Source organism: Peromyscus eremicus, chromosome 5 (assembly GCF_949786415.1).
Source record: "Peromyscus eremicus chromosome 5, PerEre_H2_v1, whole genome shotgun sequence".
NCBI classification, from domain to species: Eukaryota; Metazoa; Chordata; class Mammalia; order Rodentia; family Cricetidae; genus Peromyscus; species Peromyscus eremicus.
Window position 1 is genome coordinate 117,273,977 of NC_081420.1, and position 22,159 is coordinate 117,296,135.

The window sequence follows — 22,159 nt, forward strand, 5'->3', positions numbered from 1 at the left end:
AGACCACCATCAGAACACAGAGACTACCATCAGAACACAGAGACCACCATCAGAACACAGAGACTACCATCAGAACACAGAGACCACCATCAGAACACACAGACCACCATCAGAACACAGAGACTACCATCAGAACACAAGACCACCATCAGAACACAGAGACTACCATCAGAACAGAGACCACCATCAGAACACACAGACTACCATCAGAACACAGATACTACCATCAGAAAACAAACACTACGATCAGAACACACAGACCACCATCAGAACACACAGACCACCATCAGAACACACAGACTACCATCAGAACACAGAGACCACCATCAGAACAGAGACTACCATCAGAACACAGAGACCACCATCAGAACACACAGACCACCATCAGAACACAGAGACTACCATCAGAACACAAGACCACCATCAGAACACAGAGACTACCATCAGAACACAGAGACCACCATCAGAACACACAGACTACCATCAGAACACAGATACTACCATCAGAACACAAACACTACGATCAGAACACACAGACCACCATCAGAACACACAGACCACCATCAGAACACACAGACCACCATCAGAACACAGAGACTACCATCAGAACACACAGACCACCATCAGAACACAGAGACTACCATCAGAACACAGAGACCACCATCAGAACACAAGACCACCATCAGAACACAGAGACTACCATCAGAACACACAGACCACCACCAGAACACAGAGACCACCATCAGAACACACAGACCACCATCAGAACACACAGACCACTATCAGAACACACAGACCACCATCAGAACACACAGACCACCATCAGAACAGAGACACTACCATCAGAACACACAGACCACCATCAGAACACACAGACTACCATCAGAACACACAGACCACCATCAGAACACAAGACCACCATCAGAACACAGAGACTACCATCAGAACACACAGACCACCATCAGAACACACAGACCACCATCAGAACACACAGACCACCATCAGAACAGAGACCACCATCAGAACACAGAGACCACCATCAGAACACACAGACCACCATCAGAACACACAGACCACCATCAGAACACAGAGACCACCATCAGAACACAGAGACCACCATCAGAACACAGAGACTACCATCAGAACACACAGACTACCATCAGAACACAGAGACCACCATCAGAACACAGAGACTACCATCAGAACACAGAGACCACCATCAGAACACACAGACCACCATCAGAACACACAGACCACCATCAGAACACAGAGACCACCATCAGAACACACAGACCACCATCAGAACACACAGACCACCATCAGAACACAGAGACCACCATCAGAACACACAGACCACCATCAGAACACACAGACCACCATCAGAACACACAGACCACCATCAGAACACAGAGACCACCATCAGAACACAGAGACTGCTGTACTTTACAATTCCCTGTCAGTAAACTAAATACAGTTAAGCTATTAAGAAATCCTTAGAACTTGGGGTTGGGGATTTAGCTCAGTGGTAGAGCACTTGCCTAGCAAGCACAAAGCCCTGGGTTCGGTCTTCAGCTCTGGGGGAAGGAAAAAAAAAAAAGACAAAATAACAAAAAAGACCAAAAAAGAAAAAAAAATATTTAGAACTCAATGACAACAAAAATACATTTCATACTAAAACTTGTAAGGCAAGGTTAAAAAAAAAATAGCAAAAAGAACACTATAGCTTTAAAATACCAGGAAATAAGAGCATTTTATGCCAACAGATAATCTTCCCAAATATTGATAGCCAAAGAGTAGTTATCATAGAATTCACTAGAATAATACCTTTATGTTACCTTTATTTTAATGAACTCATGTAAGAGGGATTATTCACACATTGTAAGTAATAAACATAAGCTATTATATAAGTAAAAAGCTAATATCCTTAAATGTTACTTTCACTGCTTATTAGTATATAAACCTTGCTGAGAATAAAGTCTCCAAGTGATCTGGTATCTAGCAACTTCCTCTACACGTAGACACATAGATTCACATCAACTATTTTATTTTTGAAAATGGCTTCAAGACAAATTAAGTGGCCTTCCCCAGCAGGGGTTGGTAGAACCAACATCCTGCCATAATGCCAGCCTGCATTTCCATGGTTCAGAGGGCCACTCACAAGCAGCTACCACACTGCACCATAGTGGTCTTTCCTCCTATGTTACTATGGCATACAGAGGACATTGGATCAAGAGCTATGGGACCTAGTGTCAGGAACCCATTTCTTACATGTTGACATAATTTCTAGTCTATTAAAATAAGGTCTAGGTTGGTAGATTTTTACCAAAACTAGTACCTAATGCTACATGGACTAGCATAAACTATAGCATGCCAAATTGTACATTTCCCCTTCCCCAGCTCAAAGTGCTACTATACTTGATATCATAAACAACTGTGTCACGGTGAAGAGCACATGTGGATGTGGCCTACACACAGTTAAAGCTGTCCTGGTAGTGGAGCAGCACAGCAACACAACAGATGAGATGTGAATCAACAACTCAATTTTAAGAGCAACAGCAGTGGGATGTCTTTCTGTACACTGTGAATATGTGTTGCTCTCATTGGTTGATAAATAAAGCTGTGTGGCCAATGGCAAGACAGAATAAGGTTAGGCAGTACATTCAAACTGAAGACGGAGACAAAGAAGGATGGAGTGAGATGAGAGGCCAGCTGCTGTTCAAGGAGCAACAAGATGCCAGCAGACTGGTAATGCCACAGCCACGTGGCAACACACAGATTAACGGAAAGGGATTAAGATGAAAGAGCTAGCTAGCAAGAAACCTGAGCCTAGGCCATACAGTTTGTAACTAACATAAGCCTCTGTGTGTTTACTTGGGACCAGGCGAGACATGGGAAAACTTCCGCCTACAATCAACAGAGGGCAAAAGGCATCATTATTATCCCTCCTAAACAGAAGAACACATAAAGTTGAGGACAGTGGACCAGGTAGTTCTACTTCCCGATACACAGTCAATACAGGCCCATGACACTCAGGAAATGACACACCCTGCAACTGCCATCCTCGATCAGTTCAGATTGAAATCCTGCACTGTAACTAGGACATGTCCTTACATGAGCCACATGCACTTTACCTTTCCTACCCGGGTCCTGAAAGCACATCAACATATTGGCTTGTTTCCATCTACTAGATGTGAAGTCTGTGGATAGTGGGACATTCTTCACCTCCAATTCAGAGTAAGGAATGTGACTCCAGAACAGCTTGCTGCAACTTGAGATTGCTTTAAAAGGGACATAAGGGTCTGTTACACTTAGACCACCCCCAAGAATAGCACCCCCCCCACACACACACACACACACTATATCAGCTAAGACTGTTTTCTTCCAAGCTGTCCAACCAGGTAAGGCTGCTTCTTCACCACTCACCCCAGAGTCAGGCTAGTCCAGAGCATCAGGGTTCCTTGGACCTGCTCTACCTGTAAATGTAGCACACAAAGGAAAGAGCAGTGCCCAGCAGAAAGCTGCAGGCAGCATGGCTGGGAAGGAGCCCGGCAGATCGAAAACCCAGTTAACACCTACACAACAGAGACAATCTAGTGCTCCTCTCACAGCTTCCCATATGCTAGACACAGGAAACTGAAACGGCCACACTGCACACTGTCTTTATGACGCTCTGTCAAGAGCAGCAGATACCTAAGATCCATACTAAGATCTTTGTCGGAAGCAAGACAAAAATTAAAATTATTTTCTTTCAGAGTTTTGAGACCAGATATTTATTCCACCTTCATCAAAACCTACACCAGAGAAATTGTACTAATTTATACATTAGTTTTCCTTCACTGGAAAAGTGTGTGTAAACACATAGCCCATTCCTTAACTAGACACTTTGTTTTTAAAGACAGGTTGGAAAACTCAGTTTAACAATAGATGCTATGTGAATGAACCAATTATCTTTTTAGAAAACTCAAATCCAACTTGACTTCAGAAGGTGGAGTCTTTACTCCCATGAACATCGACAGAGAACTCCTTTGTTAGAAGGAGGAGTGTGGAAAAAAAAAAAAAACTAGCCCTGACAGATGCCCAATGCAGGAGGAGAGCTCAGTGTGAGTGGCGTGGCAGTTCCAAGTGTTGTGACGGCACACAGCTGCAGTCTCAGATACCCAAGAGGCTTGAGCAGAAAGACTGCAACACGGGTACTTCAGGAGATGGTCAGAAACAGAAGGTAAAGGGCTGGGGATGCAGGCCCCCGCCCAGAGCGTGCTCAGCACAAGTTCAAGGCCCAAGGTTCTATTCCAATCACCCCCAAGCCCAATCCCACTGCCCACCATCTTAGTACACTGCAAGTTCAAGTATTGACACCCAGGTAGGAGGCCAGACCCTGCTGTCTTCATGTCAGTTTGCTCTTAAGAGAAATCAAAAAGGAAAGCACAGCAAAGCTCAATAATACAGATTGGAGACAGCAGCTATGGGAGAATAGTTCCCTCTAGGGAAGGGGACTTCCATTCAAGGAAACAATCACCCCGTCTCTAATCCCAAAAGTATAAAAACGAGACCAGGTAAAGGTCTGAACCTCTCCTCAAAACAAACATACACTAAAAGGAAAGTCACCTCTCCAACTGCAGACTAAAAATCAAGGCATGAAGAGACAGTGAAACTGCCATAAACTAATTAACACGTTTATTCCTACTCTCAATGGAGGAGACATGGAGGGGCTGGAAGGAGCAAGAGAAGTGATGTAATATTTTAACTAATTTTTTCAAAAACAAATGAAAAAACTGATCACAATACTTGCCTTAAAAAGCCACTGGACAGCTAAAATAAGTCAAAATTGTACACTGGGAAAAGTTGATGAGGGGATCGGCTGTATATTAATCAAGACCATGACAAAACAAAGTAACAAACAAACAAACAACAATAACCACACCAGACCACACCACCAAACTACAGCAGCAGTTAAGAAGGCACTAGGTCACAGCTCACGGCCCCACCTCCACCACTGGCAAAGGTCATGGCCCCACCTCCACCACTGGCAAAGGTCACTGGCAGCCCCAACAATGCAACTAGAAGCGAGAAAGCTCAAGTCGCTTCAGCCTTCAGAGCAGAGCATTTCGTATTATGATTACAGTCCTCAGCATCTTTTTTAAGAGACTGAGATTTCTACCTTCACCAACAAGTAAACCAATGTAACAACCATGTGCCTTTATCCTTAGAAACCAAAGAGAAACAGGCACTGAAGAAAACCTCACATAAACTCCCAGCAATGCAGAGCACTTTGACACTCCAGGAAACTGAGTATTGTGCACCGAACACAAGATTTGGCCCACAATGACAACGTAGCTCAGTGGTTCTCAACTTTCCTAATGCTGCGACCATTTAATACAGTTCCTCATGGTGTGGTGATCCCCAATCATGATTAATTCATTGCTACTTTATAACTGTAATTTTTCTACTATTATGAATTGTAATGTAAATATCTGATACGCAATCCCCAAAGGGGCCACTACTCACGGGTTGAGAACCACTTGTATAGACGTTAAAGCTGCTAAGATTCCCAGCCATTCACCTGTTCTCTGCTCCTGGCTTTTTCAGTCTTTGCTGAACTTTAATTAGCAGCAATTACCAAACAAAGGTGTTAGTAATCAACAATCCTAGGTATTACACTAGACAAAAATCATTCAAAATACCAAATGACATTTCCTCTGAAAGGATACCAATGGAAGTATTTCATATATCAGGGCACCAAGAAAATAGAGGCTAAAATTCCCTGAGCATCCTCTACACACAGTGTGGCTTACATCCAGTAACTCAATCGTGCTTGGCAAAAACCATGTCACAGTTGTACTGCACAAACTCCTAAGGCACAGAGAGGGATTTGCTGAGGCCATAAAAGCCATCACAGGGAGGCCAGGGAGTTGAGTCCAGGCTCATCTAAGCACGAGTGTCAGTCTGCCATTCAACAAAACTCTGCTGCCCAAGTGTCCCCAGTAGTAGTGACCCCAAAATGCAAGGACAATGTGAGCAGCAGAGGATTGGCAAGGGGGGAAAGGTGGAGGGTGCAGCACGGCCCATCAGGAAGAAAAGACTAGCAGCAAGAGCTGGCCATGGCTACAGGGACAGTCATGTCATCACTCCAGAGCTCTACATTTCAGTCCTCCTACTTCAAATCCTAAGTGACACCCAACACAGCAAGCAGGAAATGCAAAGGAAAGCTAGACTTCTATACACATACATCTATGTACATGAATGTTTGCATGTTGTTTGTATATATATGTATATGTCTTGTGTATGTAACAAGTGATCAGTATAAAAAAGAGATAAACACAATCACCAGATCCTCAAGTCCTTAGGATAACCATTGTCAGAGCTGATTACTTTCCTAGATTTCTATGCCTGTTCCTGTATTTAAACAGTGTTTAAAGGAGTCTCTTACCTCCTTTTCATTCATAATCATACTGTTGGGGGTGGGGTAGGTGTGAACATTGTTATCACTATTGCAGGCTATGTCTGGGCCACTGTTCAGCACTTCAGCACAGTGTGAGCACCCAGAGTCCTAGAGCCACTGCCTGGTAGTCCTGGCCTTGTCACCAACCGGCTGTGGGGTCTAGAAGAGCTACTGACCCATTTCACAGAGAGAGAGATGAACACCGCCTGCAGTTTGTTCTGAGGAAGACCTAAGCTTGGTAAATAACTATTGGTAAGAGCAGTATCAGTCATGTACTAAGAGAATTAGCGATGACACTATTATTCCTCAACTTTGTGGCATATTCCTCCATAAACTATTAACCCGTTTAAGAAAAGAGAATATAAATCTTGGTTCTTTTATAGAATTAAATAACCACTGTTTCTATTATGACCCAAAGAGGAAAATAAAATCATGATCACAATTACATTTCATACATGAAAAGGCCTGTGTAACTTAGAAAATATAGTTCCAAAATGCCAATACAAAACTTAATTTGAACAGGTGCAAAGTTTTTTTTTTAAACATCCAAAGGTGACACTGTACTCCTCCACAAACAGGCACACAGAAGAGTCAAGCCCCAGAAGCACTACCCATAGCTACCAAAGGCCAAACACAGACACTAGGAGGCCCACAAGTGAGGAAGTTCTCTGTGTTGACTTCATCCTCTTTTTCCTCGGTAGCTGCAAGGAGTAGGTAGGGACTGAGGAAGTGGCCATGGGTTGCTCATGCCTTAGTTGCAGGGGCGCCTTTATCCTCTGCTTGGTTTCTTCGGGGTCTTTATGAGTTCTCTGAGTAATATAAATAATTCGGAACTGGCCAAAATTGGTATTATACCCTCCCCACTTTGAGATATCTGCTCATCGTCTTGGCTACCAAAGAAAATACTTCAAATCAGTCACTCTTGACAGCCTTAAAAATTCCATTTCATTCAGGATAAATAATACTGTGGTTGGTTTGAAAAGATGTTTCTTAGACAGCCCGGCTACCTCCTACGCTGCAAGACTCTCAAAGAGGGCTAAAAAGAGAGTGACAGCTGCTTGAATTCAGAACTAGAAATTAAAATAAAAGCTATTAGAAGTGAAGAAAGAACACACTCCACAGGAAGACAAGCTTTAAGGGAATTTTCTCTCTTCTACAAAGTCTAGTTACCTGCCATGAACTTATTTTCACCACAGTAGCAGCTACGTGTTTTTAAAGGCGTTAACTAAGCTTCTTTCCTTCTCCTGAGAAAGGGTACAATGTTCATCCCACACAGAAGCATACTTGACACTACATAGGAAGCTGCAGAAGCTGCTTTTGCTTTCTCACTAGCATTGGGGGGCTGAGCTCATGGGAGAGGAGAGGCCTACGCAGAGGCGGCAGCATGCATGATTTATTGGCACGCCACAACTCAATTACAGCCCTGAAGCTTCTAGCTGTCTTTTCTAACCCATTGATCTTATCACTGTGAAAATGAGTTAAGAAATAATCGGTCTACATGGACTGCCACATTTTGGGCCTAGTCTCAGACTCAGCATTACAAAAAAGAAAAAAAATTCTGCATCAAGGAATCGCTGTATGCTCTGAGGGGGTGGTTAAGAGGCACCCATGCTCAGGAAGTTATTACCCAGAACCCACTGATGAAATATCTGGTTGAACAATTACAAATTGGAGAGAAGAACCATTTCCAACCCCCAAGACGGGGACCTGCTTCCACCTAGTTAGCCGGGTTGATTACCTCCTACGTGAAGCTGGTCACAAGGAAAGCCCATAGCTGCAAGACATGGGTGATGATGCATGCCAAGTGTGGTTTTATGGTGGCCCTTCCATTTCTCACACTGTTGGAAGTGCCCTGCTAACACCAGCAGGGAAGGCAGCCACAACTCCCTAACAAAAGCACATCTTAAGAGATTTTTACCAAGCACTGGGCTGAGCCAGGGAGTCCTGCTGAGGAGAGAGAAGAAGGATTGTACAAGCCAGAGGGGTCAGGGTCATCACAAGGGAACCCACAGAAGCAACTGGCCTGCTCCTGGGAGCTCACAGACTATGGACCAACGGCTAGGGAGCCTGTCTAAGACTGGCCTAGGCCCTCTGCATAGGTGTGACAGTTGTGTAGCTCGGTCTGTGTGTGGGACTCCTGGCAGTGGGAGTGGGGCCTGTCCCTAACGCTTTGGCTGGCTTTGGGGAACCTGTTCCTTTGCTGGGTTACCTTGCCCAGCCTTAATACAAGGGGAGGAGCTTAGTCCTACCTCAACTTGATAAACCATCCTTTGTTGACAGCCAAGGGAGGCCTGCCCCTTTCTGAAGGGAGACGGAGGAGGGGTGCATTCGAGAGGAGGGGCAGAAAAGAGGGGAGGGGAGGGAATGAGAGGAGGGGGAGGAAGCAAAAGAGGTTTTAAAAGCACATTCTCTTGGGAGTACACAGCCACCACAAGTATCACCCAGGTATCCCTGACCTGTCTGTGAAATGGTGGCCTTCCTGCTCTAGGATGAACCTATGGACCAAAGTGGACATGTTGTAAAGGACAGAATAAAATGAGTTCTGTCCAACTCCAGTTGACATGCCAATGTAGGTGGAGAAAATCCCATGAGTCCTCACCCCTACATGAAAAGCTATAGGCAATTAAGAACTGCTGAGAAAGGGAGAATTAATCTTCCCTAGTAACAAGCCCCAATTGTGATTCAATACCAAGTGGTCAGCCTTAGAAACACAGATGCAGGCATACTGAGTAGACTTAGTAGGTCATGTTTTTATATATATTCATTTATATTCATATATAACAATAATGCTTACAAGGTAGAAGATCCCATGAGTTTGGGGAAGGGCAGAGTATACATAAGGGATAAGAGGGGGATGATAAAATTATATTTTAATCAAAACTTTAAAATACACTCAGAAAAAAATGCATTTTGTCTTCTTTATGAATACGAGGACTACTCCTTGTCTATGAAGATGTAACACTGGTATTTAACACTTCTCTTTCCTTGGACTTTCCAGAGGCACAACTCCTCTCTCTTTGCTGACAACGATTTAGTGTGCTTCTCATCCTGTTGACCACAGTCACCTTGCTGAAAGCACTCTGGCTCTAAGAACACTACTTAGGAGGAACAGTGGGGGTTAGTGATCACCACCATGTCAAACATAAGCCAGCAACTATGTCCATCATTTTCATTGGTAGATATACCAGTACCTTAACTGTGCAATTGAGAAATCAGCCTGAGTGTGTAAGCGTGCACACAACAGATTTTCTAGAAGTTCCTTGTGAGGAGTTTGACATAGCATCCATTGCCATAAAAACCACAACTGAAGGACAGTGTCAGAAACCTACATATGCTAGGGATATCACAGAATACTTGCCTACCATACTTAAGGCTCTGAGCTCACCCTGCAAAATCTACATCTAGAAGGACCACACAGAGGCCTGCTTTCTCATTATACCTGTGAATGAAAATAAATTCTCTCAATCTACTGAAGTTGTCTAAATTCATATCCACCACCACTTTAAGTGTCCATTGCTGACGTGTGTAGATGTAACCAACCATCTTTTTTTAATAAGAAACACAGAACCAATGCAAAGAAGAAAGCCAAGAGGTCAGAGCTAAGAGCTAAAACCTTACCCTTCCTCCTGCGGTGGTCCTACCTCTCCGAACCAGAGCTACTTTCTGTGTTAAAGTCTTTATATAGAGTTTCTGTTCTGCCTTCTCATATAAACCCAACCACATGACCGCCTCATCACGGCCTGTCTGTATAGACCTCCAGGTTTTCTATGATTGGTATTGAGATTAAAGGCATGTGTATCCAATACTGGCTGTATCCCTGAACACACAAAGACTTACCTAGCTCTGCCTACCAAGTGCTGGGATTACAAGCGTACGCCACCACTGCCCTGCTTTCCTATGGCTTGCTAATAGCTCTGACCCCGGGCAACTTTATTTATTAACATACAAATAACATTTTAATACAAATAAAATATCACCATAGACATGTGACACTGAACGATGGCTGAAGGGACCTCAACATGGTAATTTTGACCCACTGTGCATTCAGAGGCTGACCCAGATAAGGCATTCCCTGAAGCGCAAGAAGGAAGTATCAGGAGCCAGGCCTCCCCATCTATCTGCCTCTCCATCAACAGTGTACACTCATTCCCCTTTGCTTCCATCCACCACCCTGTAGGACTACAATAACACATGTTCAACAGATATGCTGCCGTTAACACGTTTGTCATCCAAATGTTAGAAGTGCCAACCCAACGGTACCCAAGAAAGACCAACGGTAGAGAATTATATATCCTGCCAATTGGCTTGCCAGATGATTCTGTCCTCAACCCGTATTAAATCATATTTTTAACTTGCCTAAAGAAGTAAACTGCTATATCATACACAGAAGACAGGCACTGAATATCTAATTATATTCAGGAAGATGCATATAACAACTAGTCTCATAAACGTCTAGTTCCGTTTAAAATTAGAGCTGGTATGAAGGAAGGAAGAACTCAGTCAAAACTCAGATGGTAAGCCTCTCCTCCTCATTCTTCAAATCATTACTTCTATTTTTTTCTTGCCTCGAAAGGAAAATAAGAGAGATCACTGTCATCTCAAGCAGCCTCACAAACTTCCCTCCATGTTAGAGGGAATCACAGCAAACACGGCAGCTCCTCCTCATACAAGAGAGAGTGGAGGCATATACGGGGGAACTGGAGAATGTCAGCAGTGCACCACAGCCTTCCCTTCCTGGGTAAAAACACGGGTAAGGAGAATGAAACGGAAGCAAAGTTCTGAGCAGCCTGGCTCACACCCTGCTGCTTCCTAACAGACTCAGCCAAACTGATGCAGCTTTGAGGTTTAAGATTACTAAAGGCGGCCGGGCGGTGGTGGCGCACGCCTTTAATCCCAGCACTCGGGAGGCAGAGCCAGGCGGATCTCTGTGAGTTCGAGGCCAGCCTGGTCTACAAAGTGAGTTCCAGGAAAGGCGCAAAGCTACACAGAGAAACCCTGTCTCAAAAAACAAAAAAAAAAAAAAAAAAAAGATTACTAAAGGCGGTCAAAAAGTGAGCAATGTGCATTCTACAAGACAAAAGGCGAGCATTTCAGAAGATTTAATAGCTGTTCTAATTAAGAGAACAGATACTATACCTCTGCCATTCACGCTAGCAATGACCGGTCAAGTAAATAACTATAATTTTAAGTTCCTTTACAAATAAATTGAATGTCATTTGATCATACATTACAAGAATTATTTTCAATTGCTGTGTATTACCTATATCAAAATCACTGTATACCAAACTCATAGGCTTTCCTGATTCTGACCACTTTAGTGACGATTCTCACGATAAACATGCCCACAGAAGTTGGTGCCAAGCCCTAAGTCACTATGCTTACAGCGGTCAAACCCTGTCGCAAAGGCAATGGTGCTGCTTTGCTGCTTCGAGGTGAGTTCTGTGCTGCAGAGCCTGTCCTAGGCACCTCCCCTGCAGGCCCCGACTCCTCACAGGGCATCATGGACTCACATCTGCCCGGACGCTAAACTGAATGCTAAGCATTCTCCAAGACTGACTCAACGCAGACAACACAGCAAAGGCTCTTTCCTATGACCAAGTCACAGGCAATGTCTGTTACACATTCACATCCTTCTCTCAAATCTTAGCAGGAAAAAAAATCTACTTAACTTTTAAACACAAACTACTTATCCTGGATTTTATGAAGTCAAATTTACCTTATTTTATAATGAAACAAGGAGAACAGAGACATATTAACATTAAAATATATATATATAAGCCGGGTGGTGGTGCCATACACCTTTAATCCCAGCACTTGGGAGACAGAGCCAGGCAGATCCCTGTGAGTTCGAGGCCAGCCTGGTCTACAAGAATGAGACCCAGGACAGGCACCAAAGCTACACAGAGAAACCCTGTCTCAACACCCCCCTATATATACATGTATGTGTGTGTGTGTGTGTGTGTGTAGAATGTATTACATATTTAAACGAAATCTGACAAAACACTGGAAGTGACTCTACCAAAAACATTTTCAATGAGTTTGTAAGCCCTCACAAAGCTGAGCACTAAAGAAGGCATTCCCAGCTCCAGCAACTCGAATGAACGAGTAAGCTGGATGTGGTGGTGCACAACCCTGGTGAGTATTTGACAGCTGAGATAAGAGCATCACTGAAGGTACAAGGCCAACCTGGGCTACACGGCTTGATGCTTTCTCAAAACATTGAAATCACAATAAAAATGAATACACAGGTATCTTTGAGGAGGTAGAATTTTTAATGATAACATCAATTGCATTTTTAGTTCCCTTTCCCTGTTTGCCTTGTTTCAGATACGTGTTTCCAACTCTTTCCATGTTCTCATCACACATCCATACATACATCATACAAACATACATATTCACACAACTCAAATTCGAAGCTTAGCTTCAGCAATAAAGGAGAGCATTCTTTTTTAATTGATTTGTATTACTTTCTCACCTTCAAAGTAATATAAAAATTACTGAGTCAACAAACTCAGGTACTTTCTTAACTATAAGGACAGCTTTGAGATGGGTGGATTGGGGCTGAAGAGATGGTTCAGCAGTTCAGAACACGGACTGTTCTTTCAGAAGATCCAGGTTCAATTCCCAGGACATACGTGGCAGCTCACAATCATCTGTAACTCCAGTGCCAGGGGATCTGATGCCCTCCCCGGCCTCCACAAGCACTGTACACATGTGGTGCACAGATGTACACTCAAGCAAAAACACCGATACATGTTTAATTTAAAACAAAGAAACAAAATATCGAGATTGATCTGAGACTAGACAGGCCATGTACCCAGGGGAAAATCAACTACTGTTCTGCTAAAAGAGCCCGGCAATAAAATGACTCCTGATGACATTCTGCTAGACCCATCGATCAGTATCCTGCTCACTACTCATCAGAAGCTTCCTCCTACAGTGGCCCCAAGCCCAGCAGGAGACGGCCAACACGATGGTGTTTGGGAGTGTTTTTTGTCTCACAATGCTTTGTCTGGCTTTTTTTTCAACCTTACAGCTTGTGCGTCTACGTTATGATTTACAATTTTCTTATTGGTTTTCTGTGTGTGTTTCTTGCTCCTTCTCTTTGCTGCCCACCCCCTTTTTGTCCCATTCTGGTTTGTTTGGTCTTATTTATCTTATTTTATTTTAGTATCATTATTTTTCAGGGGCCTGTTTGTATTATGATGAGAGTGAGAAAGAAAGGGTGCGGATTTGGGTGGTTGGGAGGTGGAAAGGATCTGGGAGGAGTTGGGGAAGAGGAAACTGTAATGAGACCATATTATATGAAAAAAATCTATTTACAATAAATAAATAAGGGTATAAAAAAGTGAAGACTGTCACCAAAAAGAAATAACAAAGTTATAAAATAGACATGCAATTAAACATCATGAACAACAAACATAAGACAAAATAAAGGAAATGCATAATTGATACTTCCCCCTCAAAATCAAGCAACATTTAAGAAGTAAACACCAGAAGTGACTGGTTCGATGGCAGAGCATTTGCTTGGCACTGAGGGAAAATGTATTTACTAAAACAGGAAAATGTATGTGCCATCCTGAGTCTTCCATCAAAAATGAGAATCCTGCTAACACACACTTCTCAGTCATTATAGTCATTTAGAAACTCTGCCCAGAAAGGTAGCACCTCCACAGACTTATTAAGATATAATTTTATTCCTAAGAATAAGAGGGTGTGGATGCGATTTCCAGAGAAATGCCTGACTTGACACCTCCACCATGAAACAGTTCGCTCTGGTTTCCTTGAAGGCCGGTCAGGTCTTTGCCCTGCTGGTGTATATTTTACTCCTCCTCTCCCACGTTCTGGCATCTGCTTGTCTCTCGTTTATTAACACCTCTACCAGAGGACAGGTGAGACATCATAGGAGGTGAAACTCAAACCAGTCCGTTTGACTCTCCATTAGCAACTCTGCTGACAAAGAATCAAAGTGAGAGGAGAAAAAGTGATCTGGGATCACAAAGGAAAGAATCTCAAGAGAAGTTCTGGGAGCTGGGGAGCTGGGGAGCTGGCAAGCCAGGAGCCTGGGGTGTGCTGGTGGAGTGTGGCTCCCAAAGAGAGTGGTCACACAGGCCTGGAGCCCCAGCACTGGGCAGAGGAAGGGCAATCCCAGAGTGCACAGCTAATCAGTGAGCTCTGAGCTCAACAGGAGACTCCTCAAAAGATGTGTTGTACGACTGACCTCTGACCTAAACACACACACACACACACACACACACACACACACACACACACACACGACGTTCTCAAATCAGAAACTGATATTCATGACTCATGCCTTTCTCCAGGAAACAGGAAAGTATTATCTGACTGTCCAAAAATGGCAAGCAATTCAGAAAGAAACAAGAACAGCGCGCCCCCAGTATTGCCAGCAGGGGTGCCCTGGGTCTGTATTCCGAATGCACCCCAGTCACTTGAGGAGAGTTGTCACTTCCGGGCATGAACCGATAGACACTTTTCTCTTGAACGTGTGTTTACGATGAAGGTATTATAATTTGGTCCCGATCTACATCACCACAGGTGTTGGGAAGGATAACAAAGGCTTAATGGCTTGCAGCAAGAAGAAAAGAAAAGTCAAAAATAACCATAAATTTGGAAAACTGACTGAACAGGAGAAATACACAGGTAAAAATGCAGACTTTGACCCATGTGACCACAAATCACCAATGAGCCTTTGTGGGGCTCACAGTTTCGGCTCCGACCTAAAAATCCAGACAAGGCTCTGAGGTGAGAGGGTTGGCAACAACAGATTGGATGGGACACGAGAATCACCATCTGCCTCAGCGCCACTGAACCCAGTCTGTGCACCCCTGCTTTGGAGATGACCAAGAGTTCTGCCTTCTGAGAACTTGAGCCCACTGGGTTCAGCATGGTGCAGAAGCGAAGCACATGGCAATAGTGACCTGTGCCTTTAATCCAGACGCATTAACAGTGGATTGGCTCCACCAGCTCCTCGCATCAAAGATCTGCTTTAATTTTAGTTCCATTTGTCTCGGGATTATGTAACCTCACAGGAGGTCACACAAGTCTCCCAAAAAAAGAAATTTAAGCTGTCTTAAAAATAAAAAAGAACTGTGCGTAACAAAAGCAAACACTAAACAGAAACTTGCATTTTTCTCCCTGACCAGAAAACGTCAACCTCCCTGCTAATCTAAAACATTACAACTTAGGGGAGAAAGAAACTGGAACACTGAGACTAAAACGCGGTGGCCTGCCCAGAGGGCGTGGGACAGGCTGTGCTGTCAGTGTGCCACCAGCAGAGGAACAGTCGGCATCTTACCATCGTCCAGCTCAAGACAAAGGTTATACACGGCCACCGGCCTCTTCGTCCTCTGCCCCTGTCTCTTTGACTGGCGTGGTGGAGCATTTGGAGGTGATGCTGACAGGCAGGTGGGCTCAGGAAATGCAGCATCAGGCGAGGTCCGAAATATCTGTCATTGGGTAGAAGCGTGACAATGGGTGTCCATGAGTGAAACCTGTGCATTACTATAGCAAACCAGAATCCAGCCACATTAGATCTGGGGTTCATTCGTGACAGGCCAGAGCCAAAATTCAGCCCTCTGAATTTGACATCAGAAAACATTTTTTTTAACACAAGAATTCAAAATAAAGCATCTCACTAAAGTTAAAACAGCACCAATTCATTATACTTCAAATAGCATCTTTTCTGAAAGTAAACAAGTGCATGGTTTTCGCCATGGTGTAGACAAAAGCACGGCTCCCCGTCCCCAGAGGAAGGCAGCCGGGGCGCAGACTAAAGCGTCAAGTACCCTTAAGTTTTGAAGAGGCTTATTCTTTTTTTTTTTTTTTTTTTTTTTTTGGTTTTTCGAGACAGGGTTTCTCTGTGTAGTTTTGGTGCCTGTCCTGGATCTCACTCTGTAGACCAGGCTGGCCTCGAACTCACAGAGATCCGCCTGCCTCTGTCTCCAGAGTGCTGGGATTAAAGGTGTGTGCCACCACCCAGCCTGAAGAGGCTTATTCTTATGTCAAAACGCTGGACTTGATTTTTTTCCCCCAACTACATAAACAGAAACAGCCATTTACAAACATTTTTTATAGATTTAAAAATAGCCTGTGCCTATGAAATCACCTGTCTGGATTCTGATTTACAGTCTTCATAATTTTCTTATTTAATGTTTAGAGATTTCATCAATTCATTTAATACCTTCAAACCCCTCTTAATAATTTTCTCTCCTATTTCTGAAACCCAGAACATTGCCACCATGATTTATCTACAGTGTCATTCATATATCAGAAATAATAACATTAATTAAAACGTGCTGCTTCTTTGCTTAGCAATTTGTTTTCCTTTGGACAAAGTAATATGTTTGCCATAAAGAGAAGCATATCACAGTGCAGTGATTTATCACAGACGTTCCCTGGCCGCCAAGACCTGAGGTTAAAGGCTCCCCTCAGCCTAAGTGACTCCAGCCTTCAATGAAGCCATGAAATAAAGCATTATTGACATCAGCCTGACAGACATTGCACCTGCAGCAGACGGACACACTCCTCTGGTAGAGACAGGAAGCAAGCACCTAGCTTTAAAAGAACGCAAATGTAAACTCACAGTAAAAGGCATTGCAATTATTACTTACTCATTTGAACAGAATCAAGCACGAGACTTGTGTAGTAAGTGAAAGTGTCTCTTCCATATGTGTGTCCACAAAGGAAAACTGACAGAGAAAGGGTTTTAACTGAAAAACCTAGAAATCCTCACCTAAAAATTATTATATACCAATAAAAATAAGCTAATTTAACAGTGTATTTGCTTTACAGTGCCACACTGCCCCCTCATGTATAAACAGAATAAGAAATTATTTCAGTTGCCATGGACATATTCGCTAGTGAAATCTCATCTGCTGGTGGAGCTGGTAACCCACTACCAGGGTCTTTCCACAGAATCTGGGGTCCACAGGGCACCGGCAAAGAGGGAACTACAGATGTGTTTTGACAATCTCCAGCTGCCCGGACTGCTGGCCCAGCTGTGTGCTGCCACTGCCGCTGCTCAAGTAAAGAAAAGGTTGTGGCATGCGAGGACAGGGGCACTGAGGAGGAAAAGAACATGAGAACAGTGACGGACGACAATGGGAACACGATCCCTCTCATCAAAGAGAACAGCACCGTGATCACACTTTATGAAAGTCCCAAACTTATCTATGCTTGATTTCTACAAGCATGGCGATGCCTCTGGGAAGTTATCAGATAGGAAACCAAACACCACGCTGGGCCAGCACATCCAAAGTACCACTAAGCACTGGACAGCTAGGCCCTGAGGACCGGCACTAGGCGGGTGGTGACTTCCAAGCAGGCCTTTGTGACAGGCTGCGCAGACAGCCTGGTGCAAGTGTTGGTGATCCCTGCACCTCCTCCTCCTCTGCACTCGAGGGTGAGCTGTCTGGAGAAGGCTCTGGGGAAGCAGGTGTGGGGGCTGCCCAGTCTGCAGACTCAGACCACCGTGGCTCTACCATACCCTGAAGGCTGAACTAAGTCCCTCCCAGTACTTCAGTCTAGAACCAAGAGCTGGGGCCAAACATTAGCTGGTCTCCAGAAGACTTCAGGCACCTTTGGGTTTGCACCAGACAATGTGCTTTCAAGTTGTCTTGTTTTCTTTGGTTTCTATTTTAAAGGTCCCAGGTCATGCTTTTGTGTGGCCAGAGCAAAGACTTGGAAATCATCCCACAGTGAAGACAACTGTGGAAGGACTGAAGGCAAAAATCAGAACACCAAAAATATTTTCAGAAAAAATAAAATGGCACTAGACATGCACGTGAATTCTTTAGACCATGCCACATCCCATTTATACATATGATGGTTCAAAGATTCCAGCCACCAACCACAGCCTTAATAAATTCTCTGAGGGTCCGGCATCCAGGCAGCTGAATCACCCTCCACATTAGCAGTCCCCAAGCCTACATATTCACTAGAGACAGCACTGTCTTGGCTTTGGGATCTCACCAGCTCTGAACGCTGAGATCAATGCTCAGAACTGATTTCAGTGTGAGGGGAGACCTCCGGACACAGGGCACTCGGTACAGCACTGGACAACCAGGACTCAGAACAAACGGTCCCAGCCTGTGTCCGTGTCATGACACATCAATTAGGAAAGTGAATTCAGACCTAGGTGTGCTGCTCAACCAGTTTCCACAAGACAGTGCTCATCTCCCATCATCGCCAATGTTCCCAGAGCTACTGCTCTGAGCAGTTCTTCCAGAGAAAGATATCAAGCAAGGGACAGAAAGGACAGTCACACACGGACTGCTTTGTCATGACTCTCAAGAAACTTACAAGCCAACCACTGTTTCTGCATCTTCATTTCTCTACTTTAGCACTGAAGTTTTACATTTAAATCTCTCCTACTGTTTAGACCAGGCAGTCATGGGGCCCCTTAGACACATTCATTCACCTTGTCTCCCAATGTACGGCATCAATTCCAAGGTCTCTCTTCCTCTCAGAAGGCTACAGAACTAATTGTTATGATTCTCTGCAATGTGTAGGAACAGTTTTAAGTTGTATTTTTTCTGAGTCTACAACAGGAAATAAGCAAAAAAGCTCTTCACATTGAAATGCTGAGCTGTTTTCTAATGATCTGATTCTAGAATGTTCCACTTACCTTGTTTTGCTCTACATTATCAAAACATCATTCTTGAACCCCTATACACATCCCCAGGTCTCTTTCTGGGATTTTTGGAATCCCTTACCACAGTAACTTGCCTCCCATTGTTTCCAATATCCTAATTTAGCATTCTACCTCCTGTTGCCTTTGTTTGAGGATAGATCAAATTTACTCACAACTTCATTTTTAGGGTTAAAAACTTCTTCGCACACCTCCATATTTACAACACAAGAAAAACTCAGACCAGACAATCCTAACAATAAAATAAGGCTTATCAGGTAAGGAAGCGTTTGCAGCCTCAGGTCACCCCACAGTGCTAGCACAAACAGAAGTCTGTCACTGCTGCTCATAATCACAGGCTCCCCGGGTGCAATGAAGCAGATGCTCCTGCATGGGACTCAGCAAACTCTTCCTGCCATGCCACCAGAGGCCACATGTGGAAATGAATCACTTCTGCCAGAAGACAAAGATCATCTCTGAAATGTATGCATCAGCACCCAACTTAAACCAGCAGCATCTGAAGGAGGACAGTCCCTCATCTCCACAAAGACTCTTCTGCAGGGGTCCAGTTGTTTTCACCTGGAGGACGACTGTCAATTACGTCTGCATGCTTCTGGCAGCTCCCGCAGCAGGCACTCATATTTAGTACATGATTATGGCTGACATTATACCAAGTGCTTTAGATACAAAGATTTGGACCAGACTTCCTGATGCCAGAATGCACGTCTCGGCCACTGAACTCCACTGTGGCCTATTAAGTCCCATTGATCCGACATCCTCCGCAGTGATGTGCTGGCCTACAAATGGTATCTCTTGTAAGCAGGCAGAGATTTCCAGAAGACGTCAGCAAGTCACTGCATTCTCTCTCCCAAGTAAACTTCCAAAACAGGAAGTGGGGAGAAAGGGCAAATACGTAATCTTCCTAAAATGCATAATTACCCCCAAAGTCACTTTCAGTCTCAGAGTCTAGAGTGCATTTGGGGTTCTGTGACTAGGGTGGCTCTGGGGGAACCCAAAGGCCCACTGATGACTTCCCTTGGTTTATCCTCCCTGTACACTAGAAATAAAACGAAAAACTGGTTTCCGCCTGTCTGACCTTGAGCTAGCCCTACCCGATGACTAAATATAGGTCTATTCTAGAGCGCTCAACTCTAATGGGGACTGACAGACAAACACAGGCCAGGCTCAGCCTTGAGAATTTTAAGGCTTCGTGTTGGTTCTAATTCATGAAAACTCACCCTCAGCTGGAAAGCGTCCTTGCTGTCTCTTCCACCAACTTCTGAACAAACTAGAGTCCCTAGGCTGAGGCCCCTGTTCCCTTCACCCATCAATGCCGGGCTCAGGCCTTACCCCCAGACAAGGGCCTCAGCCAACTGCTATTTCGCATCCTACTGGCTCCAACCCTTCGTCCCCAACAAAGTATGATTTGTGCGTGTACTAGTGGCCTTCTAATATGTGTCCCATATCCCAGAGTGCAGGCAAAAGAGACGACATATTTGGAGAAAACCACTACCCCTGTAGTGAACATATATAGACTTTATCTTGTCATTATTTATAGTCTCTAAAAATGCAATGTAGTCATTAGTTATATGGCTTTCATACCGTATTAGATATTGTTAAGTTACACGGAAATATTATACTGTTTTACATAAGGGACGTGTCATATGGCAGCAGGGGGCAATGGACGGTATCTTAGAACCAATCTCCAACAGCTGCCGAGGGGCAACACACCTCCTCTTCTGGACAGTTCTTCTCAGCTGCTGCAGTTCGTCAAAGAACTCTCTGAGGCCAGACAACAGGAGCATGTTATGGGTCTGGCTGCCAGCTGTCAGATGAGACCCTTCCTACTATTGTGGGAAACTGGACAGGGTCCTAAGAACTTAAAGGAAGACAGGATCAGAGGACATTGCTATTTCTATGCATTTCCCCAGAGGCTCAGGCTCTGATGGCGGCCCTGACTTTGCATGTCCCCTCTGAAAAGCACCTTCAATTTTGATTTACAAGTTAAAAAAAGAAAAAGAGAAAAACAAAAAAACCACCCAAATTTTCTTTGCAGATATATGAAGTGGACAGGATTCTTGTTTTCCTTCCTACACTTTAAGCTTTCTTTTGGGAGACATGTGCAGACACATCCCCCAGGCCTCAGCAGATAATGATCTCTGTAGCTCACACGGACTAAATCATACCACCCAGCCGACTGCAGTCTCTGCCTTATCAGTTCTGGTGGTCAGCCTTTTCTAATCAGCCTTCACAGAGAGGAGCACGCCCCACAGCCACACACTCCAAATCACAGGCAGCATCCATGGAATCAAGAGTGGATAGAATACCAGTGCCCTGCCAGCAATTGGCAGAGACAATGGGACTATGGGCACTAAAACTCTGACAATATTACAGAACCAAAAGGCAGTAGGAAGCCCCCACACACTCACCAATCACTTACTCCTATCTCTGTCAAGGAAACCTCTCCGGCCCAAAGCAAAGATGCAACATGGTTCACAGACCATGGTGTGAACACACATTCCCAGTTATAAAATGCTGTTCTATGGTTCACAGACCATGGTGTGAACACACATTCCCAGTTATAAAATGCTGTTCTATGGTTCACAGACCATGGTGTGAACACATATTCCCAGTTATAAAATGCTGTTCTATGGTTCACAGACCATGGTGTGAACACACATTCCCAGTTATAAAATGCTGTTCTATGGTTCACAGACCATGGTGTGAACATACATTCCCAGTTATAAAATGCTGTTCTATGGTTCACAGACCATGGTGTGAACACACATTCCCAGTTATAAAATGCTGTTCTAAGGTTTGCAAAAGTTTAGAAAATCACTCCAGGTGCATTGTTACCCATCTGCACCTGTACACGTTTGGGGAACCCGGCATCAAGTTTCCAGTCAGACAAAAGCACTTTCCCAAACACAGCTGCACCTTTGGCTTCCACAACCCAAACATCTACAAATAGACTTTACTTAGGAAAATCCAGTGCCTCACTAGAATTTTTCTTCAAGCGTCCTTTGCTAACATGTATATAAAAACCTCACAATAAAGGTCCAAAATAA

At 44.0% G+C, this 22,159-nt stretch overlaps 1 protein-coding gene across 3 annotated transcripts in view; it reads right to left on the reverse strand.

Annotated features, from left to right (window-relative positions):
• Positions 1–22,159, reverse strand: part of LOC131911864 (rho GTPase-activating protein 10) — a 280,586-nt gene that overhangs the window by 40,890 nt on the left and 217,537 nt on the right. For 2 of the 3 annotated variants that reach the window (XM_059264272.1, XM_059264274.1), the window contains exon 19: positions 15,759–15,909. In XM_059264272.1, the coding sequence (XP_059120255.1) occupies positions 15,759–15,909 (151 nt within the window). Of the gene's footprint in view, positions 1–14,117; positions 14,390–15,758; positions 15,910–22,159 lie in introns of those variants that run through there. The other variant, XM_059264273.1, reaches the window with a different exon arrangement.